The 22,465-nt window shown below is 40.8% G+C and overlaps 1 protein-coding gene across 16 annotated transcripts in view; it reads left to right on the forward strand.

Moving 5' to 3' along the window:
• The window catches only part of kirrel3b (kirre like nephrin family adhesion molecule 3b), a 167,164-nt gene that overhangs the window by 99,068 nt on the left and 45,631 nt on the right, over positions 1-22,465 (forward strand). For 8 of the 16 annotated variants that reach the window (XM_085795147.1, XM_085795145.1, XM_085795141.1 and 5 more), the window contains 2 exons: positions 5,093-5,242; positions 17,574-17,731. In XM_085795147.1, the coding sequence (XP_085651273.1) occupies positions 5,093-5,242; positions 17,574-17,731 (308 nt within the window). Of the gene's footprint in view, positions 1-5,092; positions 5,243-17,573; positions 17,744-22,465 lie in introns of all 16 variants that reach the window. The other 8 variants (XM_085795130.1, XM_085795131.1, XM_085795140.1 and 5 more) reach the window with 1 other exon arrangement.

Consider the following 22,465-nt stretch of genomic DNA (forward strand, 5'->3'; position numbering starts at 1 on the left):
TTATAGTGTTTTACAAAAGAAGTACAACATTACAAGGGTTACATGAAACATCAATAATAATATCACACAACATGACCAAAGAGAATCAAAAAATCATTTATGTCACTGTGTTAGATGCAGACTTAAACCTTTTACACTTTGTGTTTGGCAGAGAAGCACAAAAAATCTGAATGAAATGTGAAATCAATAGTGGCACTGGTCTTTCTCTGGTGCTTCAGGCTGCTAAATGGCTTTTTGAAGAGTGGCTGGCATCCTCTAATTACACTGCACCTCATGTGTAATTGCCTTAATTGCTTAATTTGGAGTAAAAGTGACTACTGCACTGTCATTTAGTAGCCTGTTGTTCCGCCAGTCGAGGCGTTATGTATATTCATGACCTTGATGAATTCAAGGAAACACATCACTCCCCTACATAAACATTTACAACCTTTTGAAGCACTGAGCTTTTGAATGAGGGAATCCATCAAAGTGCTGTACACCCACATCATTTATTGAAATGATCATTAAATTCTTGCAAAACACAGATCCATTCGAATTAGTGCATATACAACAGGAAGTGTTACTCTATGAGGGCACTGGCTTTATTCTAAACGAAAGCTTTAATTTACCCCCACCTCTCTGGTCCGTGACTATTGGGGCATTGGCAGAAATTGCAATTCAAGGCACAATGAGGCAATATTCAGCTTAAAACACAAAAGTCTCTCATGATCAGGAATGATTAAATATGTATTCCACTAGAGATTGAGGGTCTTCTACTGTCTGACCTTTACCAAACACTCTTAGAGGCCTTCCGTGTCACTGATGTGGTCTGTAATTAAACCTCAGTGGCTGACAGAGCCCCAGTAAAGCCACCCTATTCCCTCTTCAAGTCCTTATCAGGCCCAGGGGATGCTGAGAGGTTGCAGTAAACAATGGTCATGCAGTCTTCAAGTCTCCTTCGGAGGGAGAGGAGGCAGACGGAGAGAGTACTTATGATTGTGAGAGATAAAATGAGAGAGAGACAGACAGACAGACATAATGGAGAACAGAGCACAATTTTTTTTCAGGATATTTAGGGTCAGAGTGACGCTGTGATGTTTATTTTATGCTCTTGTGTTTTATTAATTTAACAAGCTAAGACAGCAGAGATTGAATCTCATTTCCCAAAAATGAGCAAAGTCGGAGGAAAGAAAGCTGAGAAAGAATCGAAGTTTGGATCACAACACATAAGGGAACTACAGTAGATCAGCCTTTAATAACATGTCTGTGAATAGTTGAATGCACAATCCTGACCTTGCCCTTATCCACAACAATTCCCTTCTTTTTTATCTGGCAGAATAATCAGGCCCTAGATGCAGAGTGGAAGTGATCTTTCTCTCTTAAGCTGTTTTACAAAATCCACAGGGTTTTGTATGAGAAGGAATAGCTTCCTGCCTGCAGAAGATAGGTCGCTAAAATCAACAGTAAGATTGGGACAGGGGCTGAGTGCCTTCTATTGAGACAGATGACACTTTTTTTTGTCAAAATAAAGCGCTCCACAGCTGTCCTTTTTATCGCTCCCGCCGCCATAAACAAGCAATGCATGCGGCAGTCAAAGAGTGATGGTACATCCACTGCAAGACATACACAATGAAAGGAAAGTGGCAGCTGTATACATAAAAAGTGCAACGAATCAAATGTTGCATGGAGCATTTCAATAATATAGGTCTGCTCGCCTATTCATAGAAAGAAGCTGCGTCGGCAACGGCATGCTCCGCTTGGGACTTGTCTCCATTCACAGAAGCAGTGATTAAACTGAGAGAACTCTTTCACCATTCAGTGCAAGAAATCACAGCACAAAAGCCAATGATTCCTATCTGTCCCTGAATTTCCTATTCATTCCCCTTTGTGTCATGCTTTCCCACTCTAATTAAAGAAAAGTAAAGTAGCCCCACAGCAGCACAGAACATGACAATCAATGCCATGAATATGCATGACGGGAAATGTATGTGCTAAGCATGAGGATGCTGACAACAGAGAAAAAACACCTATAAGTGAATTCTCCTGGCTGAGTGTGTGCATTATTCCATGCACTTATATAGGAGAATGAGCTTTTGAGAGGAGAAGCTGACAATTAGTAGATCTTCAGCAGCGTGCACGTGACGCTCCGGCTTCTCATGAGAGCAAATTGAACGCCGGTCACCTGTTCACAGCTGAAGCTAACCTGTTCCTATCCCCCTGGTGGATACACTCCATGAATGCTATAAATCACTATGCTCCCGCCTGAAGTGTGTGTGTACTTACGCGCCCGTACACACAGAGACGCACACATACATAAACATGCGCGTACACCATTGATCGAGCCTCAAGACAAATCCATTCTCCCTTGATGGATTCATTACTCCTTAATGGGCCTATTTTACATTGTTTGCTTTGGGTAACACATTGTGTCTTTGAAATTTGCTGAGATCTAAGATCAATGGCCCTTTATAGGTACACATCACATGTGCAGAGGTGATCAGTCTTCATGTGTGCCAGTGTAATTTCCGTCATATTGACAAAACGCATAATCAAGGTGCTAATAAGGTGGCAGAAACATATTTCAGTATGTTTGTGTTCTTTGAAACTGAGACGATAACATTCTTATCATTTACTATCCACCAAAGAGTGACTTTGATCCTTCTGGAACCAAGCTAACACACAGAGATGAAACTGGAGCACAGCCACATCCTCACACAGCAATATTATTCTTAGGTTGCCAGAGGAACAGATGAGGTAATTGGCCAGATCATCTGTTTGTAAGTGAGACATTTGCATGGTTTATACCTTGCAAGAATTAAGACGAGCAAAACTAAAGTGCATTCCAAGTGGATTCTGCGTCTGAGGTGGGTGTTTGACGGGCTTGGTGGGTGGGCTGGAGTCAAACCAAGGTCACATCACTCAGGATGTGCAGTGATCATTACCCTTGTGATCCGCAATGGCATTATTGCTTTGAATCTCATCAATGAACATAAAATTGAAGAGAAATGGTTCTCTGGGTGACCTTGTGCACATAATGGCACATCTTCTATTTTAGGCTCTATTCTGATCATGAAAACAGGGAAAACTCCTCTCCAGTCAGCCGTTATTAGTATTAATAATTGAAGCTTTTAGTCGTGATCAGCTTTCTATTAACGCTGGTTATAGGGAAGCAAAGCTGTATTTCTGTGTAGGACACATTATAGCAAGGGGATTCAAAGTAAGGGAACGTTTTATCACCTGTGTCACTAGTTTGACTACAAATCATCCACTGGCGCAGCTGCCAGAGTTTTTAGGTAGCTCACCATTTATTTAGCCTTTGTCAGTTTATCTTCTCTCAGCTATAATATTTACTTTTAGGCCTTCTTCTGTCCTTCACTCTCCCACTGTTCAGACCCTTAAGATTAAAGGCTACACGTAGGAGGATAGAATGCAGAGAGTGGATTAATCGGCTGTAACTCACCCCACCAGCATAATATGAGCCCACTTCATGCTCTATTAAAGGCAACCGGATTCAATGAAGCAACAGCCTGTAATTGGGCAATGAGCATTCGATGGGTTTTTGCAGTAGACAAATTCAACAGCTTTAAATCTGTTACATGGTTGCCCAGTCTGTTAGGTTCTTTTTTGTAGGTGCTAACACAAATAACCAGCCTTTAAAACCTTTACATTAAAAGACTGGAGAGTTTGGGGGATCTCTGAAGCAAACATGAGTCATTGGCTAGCTGTTACTGAGAAATCAATATTTAACTCGCCAACATTTGTTGGCATCGATCCAACAGTTGGATGGTAACTGACTTTTTTTGGAAAGGAAATGACAAGTGTGTGAGTCTAAAGCAGTTTTATTTTACAAAGCACGAAGTTGGAGTGAAGCTTCCTTGAAGGTCTGGCCTTGATCTGCTATAAAATTCACCAAGCCCATCCACCGGTTTCATCATTGATCAGTTACTTAAGGACCACTGAAGGAAAAGTCCATTCTTCTAGGGAAATTCTTTCCATTTTTCGGAGTGCACTTTTTATGAGCAGACATTCTCATTTCATTCCACATGCTGTATCCACAATAATTAGAAGATGGAGTGAGAGAACAAGAAAAGGGATCATCAGAGACGGGCAATTCCAAAAGCATGAGAAATGCCCCATAAAGCTTCCCAGTCAAGCACATTCTTCTTCCTGCTTATTTGCCCCGGTGGAGGGATGCACTCCACAGCACACTCAAAATGCATATTTCGATAATGGTTAAGGGGATAACTTTAAAAACCATCTCACTTGACTTGTGTTAAAAGCCCAGGTCCCTTGGATATCGCTCTGCTTTCTTGCATTATTAAACTATAAATCATTTCACATGAGCAATGCTGAAACAACTCAAACTCGAGCTGTTCCTGTTTACGGTTGCAGTAAAACATCGTTCTTCAGAATGCAGCAGCCTCCACCACAGCTCATTAATGTTGCCAGGAGTGCTATAAAAACATGCAGGAAAATGCATTGTTAGTAAATTAACAAATGAATCAAAAAATGCATTCCCCTATTAAGCCATGTATTACTCAACAACCTGCTATTTGATTTATCTTGTCATGCAGTGCAATTAAAATGAACATGCTCAGGCAAATATTCTGCACTACAACATGGACACGTTTGCTTTATACCAACTCAAACCAATTAATAGACTTGACTTGTACTTTATTTCCCAGGCCAGTCTTTTCTAATCTTACTGACCATTTCACCCATTTGCTCATATTCATACTGTACATCACAGCCATATGCTCACTCATACACTGATGGGGTGTCTATCTAGGGGCAACGTATGGTTCAGTATCTTGCCCAAGGACTCCTTGACACAAGGCCAGGAGGAGTCAGGGAACAAACCACCAACCTTCTAATTAGTGTATAACCCGCTCTACCTCCAGCGCATCAGTTGAATACAAAATATTAACTACACATCACATGGCATAGTCACCTTCATGTTGTACATGATAACACAGTTGTGTCTTTTTGTTGTTGCTGTAAGTATGCAAAGCCTTAAAATGACAACTTTCTATATGTGTTCTGGCTTTTGGCTTAATGAGCATCATTTTGATTTTGGAGGTGACTAAAAAGAACAAATGTGTTTGCACTGCAGGCTATCCTCGTTACACAGTGATTGGCGACCACGGTTCAGGGGAGCATCATTTGCGGATCCAGCGTGTCGAGCTGATGGATGACGCCGTGTTTGAGTGCCAGGCTGTCCAGGCTGCCATGAGGTCCCGTCCTGCCCGTCTCACTGTGCTGGGTGAGTCCAAATTAAACACACGCAGACTCCAAAGAACACCACTGCACTGGCACCGACAGCCTCCAACCACTGGGGTTCAAAGCAGCTCATGGAAAATGCCTCTCACTTTCTCGATCAGACTATAGCACCTATCTCCATATATAGGCAGCATGCATACAATTGTAGTGAACTGCTTATATTTTCTACCATTGTCAGTTCAATGACCAGTGGTCTTCCCAGATATTGAACCCGAATCTACACTCTTGATCTTAATAACTGGACAGAAGCACCACCAAGCGGCCTCAAAGTGATGTGCTTCATAAGAATAAAAATGTACAGTATCTATGCATCCTCCTGCACATAACTCCAACATATGGACAACTATTTTATATTAAAACCATCAGAAATGGATTAAATCAATGCTAACGTTTCCCATTTGGCATCCCGTATCAATATGACAAAACTTTCACAGACCCTTACATTTCCACTTTAATTTCCTTCCTCTGTGTGCAGCTTCCATTTTCATTATTACTGTAAGCTTGAGAGGTTACAGGGTCTTAATTAAACTTTATTGGGTTATCATTCAGCATTGCCAATCTTGCTTTATTGGCTAACACGAGTGCAATCACATCTCTTACTGGGGCCCTTCAAGTTCCCTGCTGCTTCCCGCCTCCCACCGCCTCACACAACCTCCCTCAGTGGAGGATTGCTGGAAAAGATAGCTGGAGTCAGTGACAAAGCGAAAGCGAACAAGGGAGAAGGAATGAGGAGAAAAAAGAGTTGCAAGAGAGAGGGAGAGGGAGAGAGAGAGAGAGGGGTGTCTGCCACGCAGTATCCTCGCCACGAGCGACTGATCCGCCTTATTGATCCAGCCTAATGAAAAGTGAAACTAACGATTTGTTGGGGAGAAGGCAGCAGGAGAAAAAGAGAGAGGGGAAGACAAATTGCGGCATAACATTTCTCTGGCTGCCAAGCCCCCTTGCAAATGGATATGAGTGAATAATTATGGATACTTCTACAGAGGGCTAAAAATGACTGTTGCGACTGCAAATGCAACTTTCCCACCTTCTGCGATCATCCTTCTGTCCATACTTGTTCAGACCCTTCAGTGTTTCGCAGCTGTGACATGGAGTTTTACACAGACACCTTCCTGCTTGATCACAGCGTCAAGGACAGGCAAAGAAGACTCAATGACAGCTGGCAAACACTAACCACAGTCTTTATCAGTGGATTTCATCAATTCAAACTTAAAGGTTTTTTTGATTCTGTATTATCATCACCAGTAGGCAATTTGCGGTTTTGTAGCAAGTGGATGGCCTGATGGGAATGCCCCCCTGCTCCTACACCACCAACCCAGAGGAGAGGGAGTAGTGGGGGGAGGGGGCTTCTGTGTGCCTTATTAGAGCGTAACCTATTTTTTGCACCTTGCCCTAATTTTTAGGGGCATTTACTATGCTCTGCAATAATTAATATATTGTCCAATAATCAATCACTTTGTGGCACAAAGGTTTGTTTAATTTGATTAGTGCTGCTGCGCACTCGCTTTCCCCATCTGTTATTGTGCTCCTCTGCATTAGAGGAAGTAAGAGAGACCCACAAACTCACATTTCTATAAGGCTGCTTTATGTTAGGACTGTAGGATTATCATACAGGCCTAGCTCTAGCCTTATTATGCTCATGCGACATGTCACTTGGATCACAAAGGTGACACTAATACTGAGCATTCAGGTTATAATATGGTAAAGAACAGGAAAATAATTGTATGTAATTTAGAGAGTATGATAGATCTAAGACAAAATTGACAGAGAGGTGGGGCTGAAGTACAAAAGGTTAATAAATCCATCTGCTGCTTCAGCACCACGGACAGCGCCATGGATTTACTGTTACACAACACAGTTTGGCTACTGATGTTACACAAATCTCAGTCAGATGAGGGATCAATGAGTCAGACAAACAAGACTCACACATTCAGGTTCACAAGCAGAATGTATTTTAGTCACCTGCTCACATGGAGGATGGCAATTCTAGTCATCTGTCCTCAAATTGCCCACTGACTGTCACTAAAATATCACATTCAACATTGATTTCTGAATCATCCTTAGCGCATGTGGGAGGTCTGAAACTGCCTGTTCATTTTAAAACATTTCCACGTAACTGCCATACACAGCTGATCCAATTCTTTTCGTTTTTTGTTTTGTTTTAATCCCCATGTCACTGTGCTCCCCTGATTTGGCAAACCTTCCACTTACTACTCAAAGTAATTAAAACAAAGAAACAAACTGTTTGCAAATGTTTGACTTAAGACGGCAAGCTACGCACAACAGGAGGTGCAGTAGTCAGCCTTACTGCCTTTAAATGAGAAATTAACAGTGAGGAAGGGGGAACCTTTATTACCTATTTGGCTGAGTGAGCGTGAGAGAGTTTATCAATCCTCCCAATAAGCTTGAATAGAAGGTGTTTGTTTAATCCCCGCCGAGCTACGTCGCTGAATCCTGAACGCCCTGCCAGGGAGAACTCCAGGCTGACATACGCACAAGGTAATGGAGGAAATATATGCAAGGACTGTGTCACAGCAAACTCCTAGCTGTCAATTACTTGCCAGTGGTGACAGAGTGTGTCTATCGACTTGGAAGACAGCTACGGCCCCACACACCTATGCACACACACACACGGATGCATACTGTAGGAATATACACAATCTGCTTTACACACTCATCCCCACACCCACTAGTGCGCACACGTCGACTCCCTTCCCTGAGCTGACAGCAGAATAAATCTTAAACTCTCCCTCCATCTTTCATAACTCAATATCAGCCCAAACTCCTCCATGTGCCATATCAGAGGAACTTCTCTTGACTTTGATAGGCTCAGAAATAACACAACACAAATTTTTCCCAACACATAGAGAGAAACCTTTATCACTGCCAATGAAAAAAAAGCTCCATGTTTATCTTTTTTTTTTCCAGCTTTTCAACGAAACACGAGTTTGTCCTTGACAAGCCAAACATTTCACGTGATTCAAAAATGTGGCTGCAATGCATTCAACCAAGCTGCCAATAGATTAGAAAATATCTAATACGTAGGAAAAGCTATCATTTCATTCAAACACTCTAAGTTGAAGAGTGCTGTAATTACAACAAAAAAAAAAACAATGACCACGTCAACATTTCTAAACAGTGATGAAGTTCCTTCATCAAAAAGCTCCCCGCACAAAACTGACAGTGAACTTAACCCGCCTGAGCGTTTTCATGGCTTGCAGGCGTACCCTCAGATGCCAAAGGAGAATCAAGGTCTTGTGAATTAGTCATGAAGGAAGAGAATAGAGGGTTTCAGGTCCAAAAAAGACCCCTGAGGCTAATTATATCCCTTGCAGCAAGTTGGCGCTGCTCCAGACCTTTGCTCTAATCTTTCTACCTAAGGTTGGGGACCACTAGAACAAAAGGAGGGGATATCACCGTTGTTTGATTAAGGCCTTTAGCTGGAAAACCTGTGTAAGGTATTTTTTTTGTAATCCAGAACGTGTTAATCTTTACCAAAAAAAAAGAAAGAAAGAAGTTGCTGCAAAAAATTGCTGAATATCACTTGCTGTGTCTTTAATAAATCAGTCTGTGCCTGAATTATCCCATGTAAATGCAAAGCCTTGGAGATCTTTGTGACAATAACATTTCCATTATTTAAAATACTGTGTTGAAAGAATGCACAATTAATGTGTAATGCAATGCAAAGCACTTTGGTGCGCCTATGCAATCTCTTTTAATTGAAGTTATATCAGGTATGCACTGAAGATAACAAAGTGGTAAATACAACTTCCTACTATTGCACTAATTCATGTTTCATTAATGACAGTTGAGCTGCTGCTTTTCCTTTGAGGATCACTGTGTGGAGATGATTCATTTCTCCTAACGGCAAAGTGCAGCAAGGGCAAGTGAGGATGAGGACTTTAGTTTGTCTTTTGATACCTTTTTGACATACAGTACCATATGGTAAATGGTAAATGGACTTGCATTTATATAGTACTTTTCTAGTCACTTGGACCACTCAAAGCGCTTTACACTATTTTTTTTTTTTGTCTGTATGTCATCTTCATTATTTACTTCTCTGACCTCTCTGTTCCAGCCCACTGCCCAGTGCAGGGTCATGAGGTTCATATTACTGTCTACTGTATGCAATAAGGTATTATCAAGCAAATAAAGAAGTGTTTCAAAGGCTAAAGCTTTATAAGGAGAAAATGTGTCCTTTTACTAAAAACATATTTCTGCCAGGTTCTCTGTAAAAGGAAAATCAAAGCATTGTAGTCATCTAGAATTCTATGAACACTGAAAATAGTTTTTAAAGTTTTGAGCCCAAGGTCGCAAGCACAGTTGCAACACGTCATGTACATCAGGATCAACATGTTATGATCAAAACATACAATAGTTGTACTGTGAGAATGAATGAGTTACACCCACAGGAAGTGGGAGCAAAGAAGTTTGCACTTGTTATTGTGTAAGTGTATAATAATGGCTTCTTTTTTTCCCCTTTCATATATCGCTGATGTGAGCTTTGCAGTTGAACCAATACTGTAGGCCGTTACATTATTGAACAACATTTACATACAGCTGTTGTAGGAGGGGATTCTCAAAGACACACCTCCATAAGATCTTCCAAAATGACTGCAGTCATGAACACACTGCGATGGCGGTTGTCACACTTTCTTTTGACGGCATGCCATTTGAATGAACCATTGTGAGCACAATATTTGTTTTCCTTTCCTGCATTGTTAATGTTTTGGACCCATGCTTCAGCAACTGTATTCATGTTCACAAAAGCTCAAGGGTATCTTTTGTTATTGTTATTTCCAATTGCCAAAGCTGAATCAGCCATTTCTGTGGACAAGTCTGAATTCATTATTTCTCAAGGATCACACTGCCATCCTTTTAGTAATGAAGGTGAACTTTGAGGGCAGCGTGAGAAAGAAAGAAAGAAAGAAAGAAAGAAAGAAAGAAAGAAAGAAAGAAAGAAAGAAAGAAAGAAAGAAAGAAAGCAAGAAAGCAAGAAAGAAAGAAAGAAAGAAAGGAATAAAGGAAAAGCGAGTGAGGAATTTGAAGTTGTCATGCTGAACACAAGACAGAAATGTTTCCCTATTGTGTGAACTTTGTCAAAGCAGTTGTCTACAGTGCTGGATCTGTTCTCTATAGTGTGTGTGCTTATTTATGGATTTTTTTATGCAGTGATATAACTTACCTGTGTTTACTGCAAGTATGTTCATGAGAATAGCTTCTCTCAAACTGAAGAGGTAACTTGAGATTAACTTTAGTCAGTCGACAATTAGATTTTGTTATTGCTATATAGCAGTAACTAAACAGTGTAGAATAAGCACTGTGAGTTCGGTATCTGAATCCTTTTCTTGCCAAGAGCTACTTTGAGTGGTCAAAAAGCAATGCAAATATTAACTTTTGGTTTGCTTCTATTTCTGCCAGTGTATTTCTTCAATTGAAGGCTACAACATTATCTGGCTAGACCATCTCATCATTTTCTAATCTTAAATCTCGTAACGTCTCGAAGACCTAGCACTGTTGTGCAGGTGTATCAACAAAGGCTGGAGCTCTTGGCAGGCAACCATCACAACCACCTGCTTCCTGCAACAATACTTGTTCAGCTGGAGCAGAAACTTACAATTAATCTTTAAGGAGCGGTGTGAGTTGCTACTTTACTATTAAGGCAACCGTGAGTATAATGAGAGTGATTTTTGTGCATGAGCACTGCCATGTGGTTTTGTTTGCTTTATTTCATTATATAAGGAAACGGAAATCAGCCATATCCATAACCCTCTGAGTGCTGCTGAAATGGCGCGTATGAATGTGAGTACAATTCTGAGCTGCTTAAATAAAATTTCACAGCAGTCCAATTATGAGTTCACAGAAGTTAAGTAAAATATAGAAAAAAGCCTCTAGTGTAAGTAACCAATTTGTCTCTTACAAAAGTTAATTTCAGTCTAGCCAAGCATCTCAGCCGAAGCACAGGGAGAGATAAGGTGTCCTAAACGGCGCTCATTCTGGGAGAAAATATGACTCTAACGTTTATATTATACTGTCGTTTCTGCCATTTTGTCTGAAACACGAGATGGAATGATAACTACATCTATGATATCAGAGAGGCGGTGAACAGGTGCGTGATTATGGAAGACAGACTGTATGTAGGAAGCTTTATATTATTTTCTTTCCCAGCATTTCAGCAGAAGGAGGAGAAATGACAGGAATACATCTGTGCGCCGTGAAACAAAAGTGTCGGCTGTGTACAGGTGCAGGGCTGATTTGAATTCACACTAGAGGTTTCCTTCCGCTAACTGTAATTATTGTTGTAAGCTAATAATTGGCATATAGAAAAAGCTAAAACCATATGGGCTAATAATTGGCAGAAGCTTGAAATAACTTTTTTTCTTTTCTTTAACTGTGTGTTAGGAGCCTGCTTTTCAAATTCCCTGCCTCCCACCCTTACACACACACACACACACATACATACACATACACACACAGATACATAACACAACTCAGCCAGGTGGTGAGCAGCAATGTCAGCACCCTCCCAATCTGTGGAGAGCAGCTTCTGGGGCTGCACATGGCTGCGCTGTGACGGAGCAGGCGCTGCATGTCTCTGACAGTTCTGGCATCTCCCCGCTCCTCATCTCATCTTCATCCTTCCTTCCCTCCATTTTATTTGGCACCATTCAGTCGGTAGATTATGACACCAAGACTACCAAAAGATTACCAAGTCATTCCATGCTGCTTATATTAAAATTTCTTTTACCAAAGATTTGTCTCGTGTATACCCGAGCCATGATTCATTTTCTCGTTGTCCTCTATTCCAATCACTTACTTTATTTCCCCTCTTCTTCTATCCCCTATTTACCCCTCCACTTCATTATTCCTTACCATGTGGCAGCATACTCTCCTGAAAATCAATTCCCTGCTTCTTCTTTTTTTATTTGTTCCTTGTATACATTTTGTACAGTCTGCCATACTGTTTGTGATTGCCATCTGCTATTCTGTTTGTGAGAGTTAAATGGTTTTCTGTATTCCTCTCACTTTCATTTTCATTCAATCATTTCACTCCACAACTTTCTCTCATCTCGTGTGCATGTGTGTACATGCGCGCACACACATGGCTGAGGATTGTCTTGCTTTCAAACAGATGTATGATGACAGCACTTGAAGAGGGCCAGTGATTTGGGCCAGTGAGCCACGCATGTCTCTTGTATCCACCTGTGTTGGGTATTCCTCTCCTCTGTTTTTGTCTTCTTTTTTTTTCCTGATCTATCTATCACAAACCCTGCAAGCTGTCGCAGCAGGGTGACAGTCGGCCCGTGCACATATTCTTCTGAAATAGACAGGCAAGTCAGGAAGCTCATTGTTGTTCAAGACACGTCTGCTGAAGCACAGCGTTACAGCAGCCACACATCGCCAGCCTTCCCCCTCCTACAGCATATACCATCCACCCTCCTTGTGAGGAGCCCTCTCTCTCTCTCATTCATTCGCCTCCAAATTGCTTTTTCTCCCTTGCTCATGCTCCTGGAAAGCTAGGGGTGCTCGCAGGATTTCATTGGCTGCTTTGGAGAAGTTCCCCCAAATATTGGTTTGGCCTGCAGGTTCACCAGCAGCACCGCCAGTTGTTACTAGACTGGAGAGGACTTCTCTTCCAATTCCAGCACATGCCATCAGCTGCCTCTCACATAAATCCAAGTTTTATGTTCTGTGTTTGGGGAATTTTATGTTCGCTGTTTGGAGAATTCATATGTATCACGGGACAAAAGGCAGCTTTATGACCTCCAGGGTTTATTCAGGCCCCTCTTGGAGGTGACGGACTTACTGCCTTGTACTATTGAGTTAATTACACATCAATATGCCTTGGTCTCATTTATGGATTTCTTTGATTATACAGTAAAAGTAAATGACCTCACTGAAGTCCACGTTTTCTGACATCACTGTGTCCCGGACGGGTTTTATGCCAGATGCTTCTAGCATTGGTAGGTTTGGAGAAGATTAATAAAAGAATTCTAAGTTTCACCTCCGACTGGGTGAGGTGAGGAACCTCCATAAAAATGTTAGCAGTCCTAAAACAAAATAGTGGAATTGCCTATCTAAGGATTCAGGATGGGGTAATGATTGGTTTGGTTTTAACAGACCAATTGAAGTTCTCCCTTAAAATAAAATCACTGCTTGGAGCTTATAACCCATGTAACGAACTAGGATGTAATGAAGCCATGGGTCGAACTCACTTCAAGAAATTCATCTCAAATGATGAAAGAAATGAACTGGCTGTACTGTATCTTACAGCTATTTAAAAGTCTTGAGATGAAACCACATGCCTTACATCTTCGATTAATACAGATGTGAAAAAAACAGCACAAACTCCAGACTGATCGGGTGTCAGTTATCTTTCATCTGTATAAATGAAGAATTACGTGTGAATGTCAGCGTCTGTGTGTACACACGCCGGCAACGGAGGCCAGGGAGAATGCAAATTCGCGAAAGTATTGAAAGGGATTACATTACGTTATTATCCCAACGAAAAAAAATATATATAGTGAGTGGAGCATGGGTCTGCAGTGAGTCAGCCCTGTAATTAAAGAGGAGTGATCAATCTGTACCACTGACCACACTACTTATGCCAAGTCCATCGAATGGCTGCAGTAAAGAGCTAATTTAGAACCATTAGGGACTGCTGAGTTTGCAAACAGCCCAGTAATGATGATGGCTGACTCAAGTTCAAGACTTGGCCTCTGGTATAACTGTCAGACCTGGCAATCATAAGGCAGGCTCAGTGGAGGATCTAAGATGAAGAGAAAGAGCTAAATATCGATTTAAATTATTATTTTTCCTTGTAATTCATTCGTGTTCATTCATGTATTCAGTCCACGCTCGTTCGGCGGTGGCAATCTTAAGAAAAAAAGATGCCAAGGAAGCACGAGCCGAGTTCTAGTTACACGGAAAACAATTTCAGTCCAGGCTGTCACCAACTGTCTCCACAATGAAGGACAGAAGGATACAGAGGTATACAGCAGGATGGAGGCAGCCAGGCATGTCCTTCTTCTCCTTGTCTGTTCGCGATTCACCCTCGGTGTTCAGCTGGCAGGCAGCCCTACAGGGGGACATGACCTGAAAGTGTAGCAGTGCTCTATTTGGTTTGCCTGTGACCTCCTCTCTCCTGTGTAGCTCCACTATGCATGGAATCATAAACTGCTCTTGCACTGTATGCTCTAACATCTCTCAATGGAAAATATGAGGTTGCATAATAGCAGGCAACTGAGACTATTAAAGGTCAAACCAACTTACTGAAACAGTCCACAAGGGTGTAACCGTGTTCATTAGTCGTGTCACCTTCTGACCCCTTAGCATGTATTTATAGACACTGATATGTTCAAATCTGTGTAAAGGAGGAATATTCGCTACAGTTGAGAGCAAGATTCATCTGATCTCTCTTTCCCTGAGCGTTTTCAAGCACTTGTAAGCAATAACGGGAAAATCACCCCGCTTGAATCTTCTCTGAGTGAGCCCTATCATTCATATACTGTCAGACTTTCCTTTCTAATCTTCCTCTCCTCACAAAAAAACTTTTATGGCTGCCTTATATGCCTGACATTTAATTAATGTTTCAGTCATGCGTGCACGAGAGCAGTGACAGCTAGGCCAATAACACGGGATCTTTGCAATCAGCTGTCACTGAGCTATCAAGGAGCCTCGCATTTTGCTAGTTTTCCTTCATGACAAACGGGGGGAGCTGTCTCGCGAGTGCTCCCCGTCTCATTTGCACACCAAGCAGTAACTCTATTCTTAGCATTAGAATAAACGCATGTGATCTTCTTGACCTTGTTTCCAATTGCTGATGAAGGACCAGAAGGTGACCACATTCTCACAGAGATTCTGTCTTACTTGCACAGATCAGCACACTCGGCTGTCTGATCTGCAAGTGCTGACCTGAGATTCCTCCACTTCTTCCACCCGTCCGCATATTAATGAATAGCAGATGAAAGGGAGCCAGGCCGAATTAACGCTGCATTTCAACCTCAAACACACAACAGGAACGAGTGAGTGGGGATTGTCTTTGAAACAGCAGATTTACTGGTCCAGTTGGTCAGAGTTTGTTAGTCTGGTCTAGTCAGAGTCCAGACTTCACTGTTCCCACAGTGCTGTGATTCACTCCTTACTCACTGTTAATGTGTGCTAATGGTGCTTGTGTTGTCTGATATTTTTTGACTAACACACATTTCCCATAGTTTTAATCAATTATTTTAAGTTATGCAAAGGCATTAGTCATAAAAGCAAAATGCCACCCCCATACACTATTTCACAACAGCACTTGAAGGCGAGGAAGAACTGTGAGAGATGTTTATGACCAGTGTCAGTCTGCTGCTGCACTTGCGTTTTATCCTGCTACAAATAATACAAGGACCATTTGTACAATGGACTAAATCTACAGTACATCTTAAAGTTTACAGTATCACCTCTGGGTGACTGTGGTTACCATGACAGCATATGGTTTAATACAAGAGCAAGCACTGCATAAGAAATGACTTTGTCAGTATGCAACTTAGGAGCAATTGTATCAACACATGTTTTAGTAATAAAGAAGTCACAAATAGGTGCAACAGTGATCTGATTTCATGTAGTTTCACCATGATACTAGAAAAAGGGTTCAGTTACCTTGCTGAGGAGGTGAGGATGTGCAGAATGTCGCCTGCAGCTCCTTATCTAACTCCTCACAAATCTTTCTTCTCATTCCATTATCATCTGTAATTTTTGAAAACCATGTTCTGATTAGAACGATGCAGAAAATAACTAAATCTGTTTTGTTTGATGCAGTTTTGATGAAGATTATAGGCGGCACTAATGGCGTTTTTAAACACGTTGCATTTGCTGTGACTCCTTCCTAAGAAAATCAACCTATGTCTCACTAGTTTTAATGTCATGTATGCATCAGTGTGGAATAATTGGTTTGCATTAGCCGTAACTTAATAGAGCTCTGATACAGCATTAGGGTGAAATAAAATTGAAATAAAACAGTGACTCTGTACTGTATTATGTGCTGCATCATTTCATGTGAAGCCCTTGGACACAGACCGCAATCTTGACCCAGCATGGGAACAGCAGAGTTCACCATTAACAATAAAATATATGATGAAAAAAAAAGTAATTATAGAAGTAATTGGATAACAGCATTTTCTGTCAGTAATTTCACTGAAGAGTGAGTAACATAGATTTCTGTATGCACAGCTCTCTGGAACCACACTCTCATTTATGTCTACTATAAAGCAGGCCTTTTATACTTATTGTCATTAAATGTACAAAACAGTGCCCCAAATTAAATTTACTTCCTTTTCATTCATCTCAGTGCAGCCTGACAGCATAAATCTAACCCATAACAACCTTCCTTCCAATCACGATACTTTTGCAGAGGAATATGGCAGCTGCCTGCAGCCTTTGATTTCATCTTGCCCCAGATCTGCATTGTAATGAGCACTCAGGTCAATCAATAATTCACTGCAGTTTCAGTTATGAAAAAAAAGAAAAAAAAATAGATCAGCTCATGGGTAAAACAGGAATAGGTCTTTGATCAGTGCCATTTAGAGGCATATATAGCACTGCTCTGATGCTTTCTTCTGTCTGTTGTATTTGTCAAAGCCTGGAAGGGGGTCATAGATAGTCTTAATTACATTTAACACTGACATTTATGTGTGCACTGTATGTTTAATAGGGAAATTTGAGTGATGGCAGACCTGATTGTTATTTAGATTCTCATGCTGTGAGCTTCTGCAGCCTCAAACCGCACAATCTACTGCTGGTTTTTTCATTGCATACAGGATGAATCTATTTCTCACTGTGAAGTCATTAACTTCCCTGAACAAGTAAATGTGGCTTTTAGTTCCTGAAGAAACATAATTTGTGTACAATACATTAAAATGTTGCCCCTTGTGAGCATAAGTTTACTCATTATGTGGGAATGAGCTGTATGATGAGATTAGGTGTCATGCAGTCAGATCCTTGCAGGTGCCATTTATACATACAGTTGTTTTGTTTTTTTTGTTTTGTCATGTGGTTCAGCCTAGATTTTCAGTGTCACAGTGTTACGGGAGAACGATGCATTGCACCAACAAAACTAATGAATGTAAAAAGCAACGTTAATGTAGACGTAACTTAATTAATTAACGCCAGAGAGCACTTGTGTAACATATAGATTGAAAATTAAATTCCATGTCTACATGCTTAACTCCTAGTAATACAGTCTGTATTGATTTCCTCGTAGTATGTATCCATTCATTATCATATGTTTACCATGTGACTGACGCCCGCTCCTCTCTCTGTGTCTGTATCAATAGTTCCCCCCGAGGACCCAGTCATCAGTGGAGGGCCTGTGGTGAGCCTCCGGGCTGGCGACCCACTCAATCTTACGTGCCATGCTGACAACGCCAAGCCAGCAGCCTCAATCATTTGGATCCGAAATGGAGAGGTCCTTAATGGGGCCATGTACTCCAAGGTAAGCATAGAGGTGTGTGTCATACCAGGTTTGTAGACCGACTGGGGACAGGATGGGGGGGTGGAATGATGGGCAAGGGTTGCACGAGCTTTTTTTTTGTTGTTGTTGCATGTTGCACATTGCAGTTAACAACTACTGCAGAAGGTTTAAACATCCATGAGATGTTTTAGAGTAACTGCGTGAGTCATTGGTGGGCGTTTTAGCCTCAGCATCCAGACTGCTTTTATAAAATGAATTCCCTTGAAAATCCAGGTTGTGTTACGATTATTCAAAAGATGGCTAGCCTGTTTTTTTTCCCCAGTATACAAATCAGCTCAGACAAGCAGATGGCAAGATCATGGAACTATCAGTGACTTAGCATTTCTCTCTGGTGTTTTGATCTCATCCTTCAGTGGCATTTTGTCGCCCTTCATCTTCCCAACCTGTTATAAAATCTAAGATGTCTCTGTCTGCGCTGGAATCTGCCGGAACCTTTTCGCAGCATAGTTTGATTCTTGGTGACAGATCACGTTTCTGCTTTGGATGCCATATTTCACAATAGCCTCCTGTTCACACCAGCCCAATGTCAGGATCATCTGACCCCACAGATTCTTGACTGACATTAGCCCATGAGGCTAATCATGCAGTCAACACTGTCATGTTCCATTTCCATTTAAACAAAGGACATAGAGAGCCCAGGCAGTTTAGAGCGCTAACATCTCCCCCGCTTTCCCTTGCTCCATGTGCTGCCTCATCCCATTATCGGCTTTTTTCAAAGAGCAGATAAATGCCATTGATTGGGCCAGGCCGATTTGAATAAAGTGATTGCTGGAGATGCCGCTTACTAATGGTGGGCGGAGAGCACGCTTCCTGTCTTCACATCCTCTCAGAGCACAGGCAGATATGAGGACATTCTGTGCTGGTAGGTGATGGATGTGCACATGCCTACACTGAGCTCAAGAATGTCCCTTTTCCCTCTTATCTCTATTGCCTACCATTAAAAAGCAATGGGTCCGATTAAAAGAAGATGACTCTTTTTTGGGGGGGTCTGGAGAGCAGTAGGGGGACATTTTGTAAGCATAATCATCTGCTCTAATGGTCTTCTCATATCCCGCAGATGAGGAGGACTAATGTGAGCAGATGTGGTGGTGGATTCACCGAAATGGATTTTCTTGATGGTGTCATATCTAATGATAGCTGCCTGTGACCCAAAGATATTTTCCCACTAAGGCCTCCAAAAACCTCATCTCTATGACCTCTTAGAAAACTATTCACTGGACCACTGGTCGAAGAGAGAAAAGCATGATTAAAGGTGCCAAATGCCATTGCTGCAGAGCCAACATTAGCCCACAAAGCTGTTTACTTCCCAGTCTTGATGTTCAACATCAGACTTGCCAAGAGCTGTGTTCAGGGTCAGACAGCAACAATTCATTTTGCGTCTATATCTATCACTTCTTTTTCTCTAGTGAGAGTAGCATGCTAACCAGCTAGCACCACTCTGCCCTATCTCCTAATATAGTGAGTCACTCTGGCATCTAGTCTGCCCTCAGTTCAGTCTGAAAGGATGAAGATGTACTGTAGCTGTGTATAAAAGATGCAAACTTAACTCTTGCCAAGCATCCATTATCACTACGATGACCATCCACTGCCAGTAATAAAAAGGCATGCATTGGCTGAGAGAACATATACACCATATATTTAGCACATTTAAAATATTTGTTTTACTATTATGTGATGCATTGGTAAACATTAGTTTCACAAAACAGAACTGTAGAATATCACAGAGGGGATAGCCCAAATAATTAAGAGGCTTGTCACAGTGAGGTGAATTGTTCAAAAGTCAAGACTAGCTGGGAAGGCAGAGGAAATTAATGAATAATGTTCTCTCTTCCCTCAAACACTCAAATCCCATCTGCTCCAGTGGAGTTGCTCAGTGGCAAACAGCAAAAGACTGTTTGTAATATGCAGCCTCCAGGTCTGAGCTGTGGTTTTGGAGGTGTGCTCACTTGCTGTATGATACTTTTGCACTGGAATGATACAACAAATCATTTGAAAAACATGATGCATTCCCCGACTACAAAGTCATTCTCCCCCATGCACTACATGCTGTATTTTTCTGAATGCTCCGGTGGCAAGCTGAGAGGTGAGCAAGGGACCGGGGAGTTATCTCAACGTTAGGAGTTTTAGAAAAAAAGAAATAATGACCTTTTTTCATGAGCTAGTCTTGCTGGCAAGAACCGAATAGTGCTATTTTATTGTGTACTCTCTCAGCTTTGCCAGTTTTACAGTTTAATGCCAGGTAAAATTGCTAAAGTTGACATGAATTTGCCACTGTTGATGGATATAATTTACAGTAGAAAAATAATTGTTCTTAATTATCGCCATCCTTTTTCCTACAAGTGTTAAAAACATGGTTTCCCTGCCTCTCAGTTTCGTTATTTTTTGTTGCCCTGCCATACTTAATTGGGATTTTTATGTAATTAGAACACTTTATTGCATTTTAATCATCACACCCACAGAGTAATAGGGCCTGAAAATACCACAAATAAAAAACTAATTCAATTTTGAGTGGCCATTAAACATGTTTTTTTGTTTGTGTTGTGAGACAGGTGTTGTCATTTCCAGCGTTAGTGGAGAACATTAAAGCCTAAGGACTCTTTACCTTCAAGGATCTCTAAAGATATGCAAACTAATTAAGCTCATTTATTAAGTCTTAAAAACTATATATACTATATAACACTAAGATTAACTGCGTTCAACAACTTTTGAAATGATATTTTTGAGGTGAGTAAAGTTAAACAGAATAAACAATTTTACCTTGATGACCAAAGGAGGGGGGGGGGGGGGAATACAGTAACAGTTAACTGTTTCTGTAAGTGTACCGCTGTGTGGTCCAGAAGTCAACTGATAGAATAAAACCCAGAGATATATTTGATATCATGACAAATGCTTTGTCAGATGATTATTAATGATGTTTAAATCTTGAGCTTTTGCTTACTTGGTAAATTCAGGACCATCCCATGGAGGCTTCTTTCCTCACCCTTCCCCATACTGACCCAATCAAGGCTTTCTCTGCATGGCAGCTAAGTCTCTGTGGGTCATTTTAATGTGACAGTTTAATGAAATACTCATAAAGGAAGACTAATAAGTCTGTCTTAATGTTTTCTATCAACTTAATTATTAATCAAATTGGGTAGTTAAAGGTAAATATGAGACTTATATGGCTTTATAATGGGGTGAAATTTACAACATTCATAAACTGGTGAATAAGCTTCAACTTTTGCAAATAAAATGCCTCAAACTTCAGCCAGAGCCAGAAAAAACCATGTTGAATAAGGTGATAGAGTGGATGTAGTGTTGGATAGTCTGCACATTTTGTGGGTTTTGCATAGTACAAAATAAGTCTGTCAACAACACATAGAAAATTGTCAGTGTTTGCTGCCAGAAAATATAATATGACAGATGGTAACATTCAAGATATTTTATGTTTTTGATCCTCACCACTGATTTTAATCACACTGATGACTCATAGACTATTGTTTGGGTGTTTTTAGCCATTGCAGTTACAAAATCAGTGCAGCAAATGCAGTTAATTAAAAATACGGTCAAATAAGGTTTTTGTTTAGTGAGCACTATATGCATCCCACCAATAAAGCATGATTTCTAATGACAAAGTCAAGTCTTCCTCTGAGTATACTGTAGCATAGTTTAAAGAAAAATCTGAAGAGTTAAAAATAGATTATAGTTTAAACTAGTTGGTGTTAAATTAGAATGGAGAAGTTATCCAGTCAATTCAATATTCTTGTTGGACTTTTAAATATGGACCAGCAACAATGTGATAAAGACGGACAGAATACAGCCGAGGTCCAAAGTAAACACAAGACCAGGTCAGGACTAACAATTAATTAGCTTGGTTGGCAGAACATCAGGGTTTTTTAAAGTAGATAATCTCTTTGGTTCAGCTGTTTTTTTTAAATTAGGAGTTAATTTGATCTGATGGGCTTTTTTTAAGCTACTGGCTGGTCTTTTTCTGACAGGTCACCCTCTCCTTTTAAGTTTAAAAGTTGGCTGTGCAGTTGCAACTATAAGCCAAGCTAAGTTAGCTGGCTCAGGCTTTTATTTAGCTGTTGTGCAGTTGTTGTGAATAAGAGGTGTATAATTCGGAGCCGCGATGCCGAGATACCCCTGCAAAATTCACAAAATGATGGTAAATAGCAGAGATTTTGTAAAGGCACACAGCTTCAGCTGAAAACTGAAATGCCAGGAAATATTAGACTTTGCCTCAAGAGAGTTCACAGTTTCTATTAGCGTTTGCTAACACATTACACAACACATTAATCAGCACGATAAGTTGAGGGTGGCTATTTGCTGTGTTTCTTTACCCCTCTAGAGGTCAGAAATCATATAATTCAGCTTTAAACATATCTGAAAAACGGCAACCTTTTCCATCTCAATCTTGTTACTTCAGTCTTTTTCTCTCCGAGCATGGTTAAAAGTATTTTTCACATAGGCTGCGGGCAGTCATATGAAAATTTATCAGTTTGTAATGTGACATGGTGTTGAATTCAATGCAGCAGCAAGCTAACCCCTTTTCAAAGATTAATGACTTCAGACAGGGCCAGAGCGACGAGGGAAACAATCCTGATTGTGTCAGAAAGGATATTACATTGACATATCCCGTGTCTGACATCTAATGTGTTCTGCTTTAGAAATGATGCACGCACAAGTACTGTAAGAATTTCATCCCATGGTTCC

The sequence above is a fragment of the Trachurus japonicus genome, chromosome 13 (genome assembly GCF_045865225.1).
Source record: "Trachurus japonicus isolate A0001 chromosome 13, Traja_1.0".
Classification (NCBI taxonomy): Eukaryota; Metazoa; Chordata; class Actinopteri; order Carangiformes; family Carangidae; genus Trachurus; species Trachurus japonicus.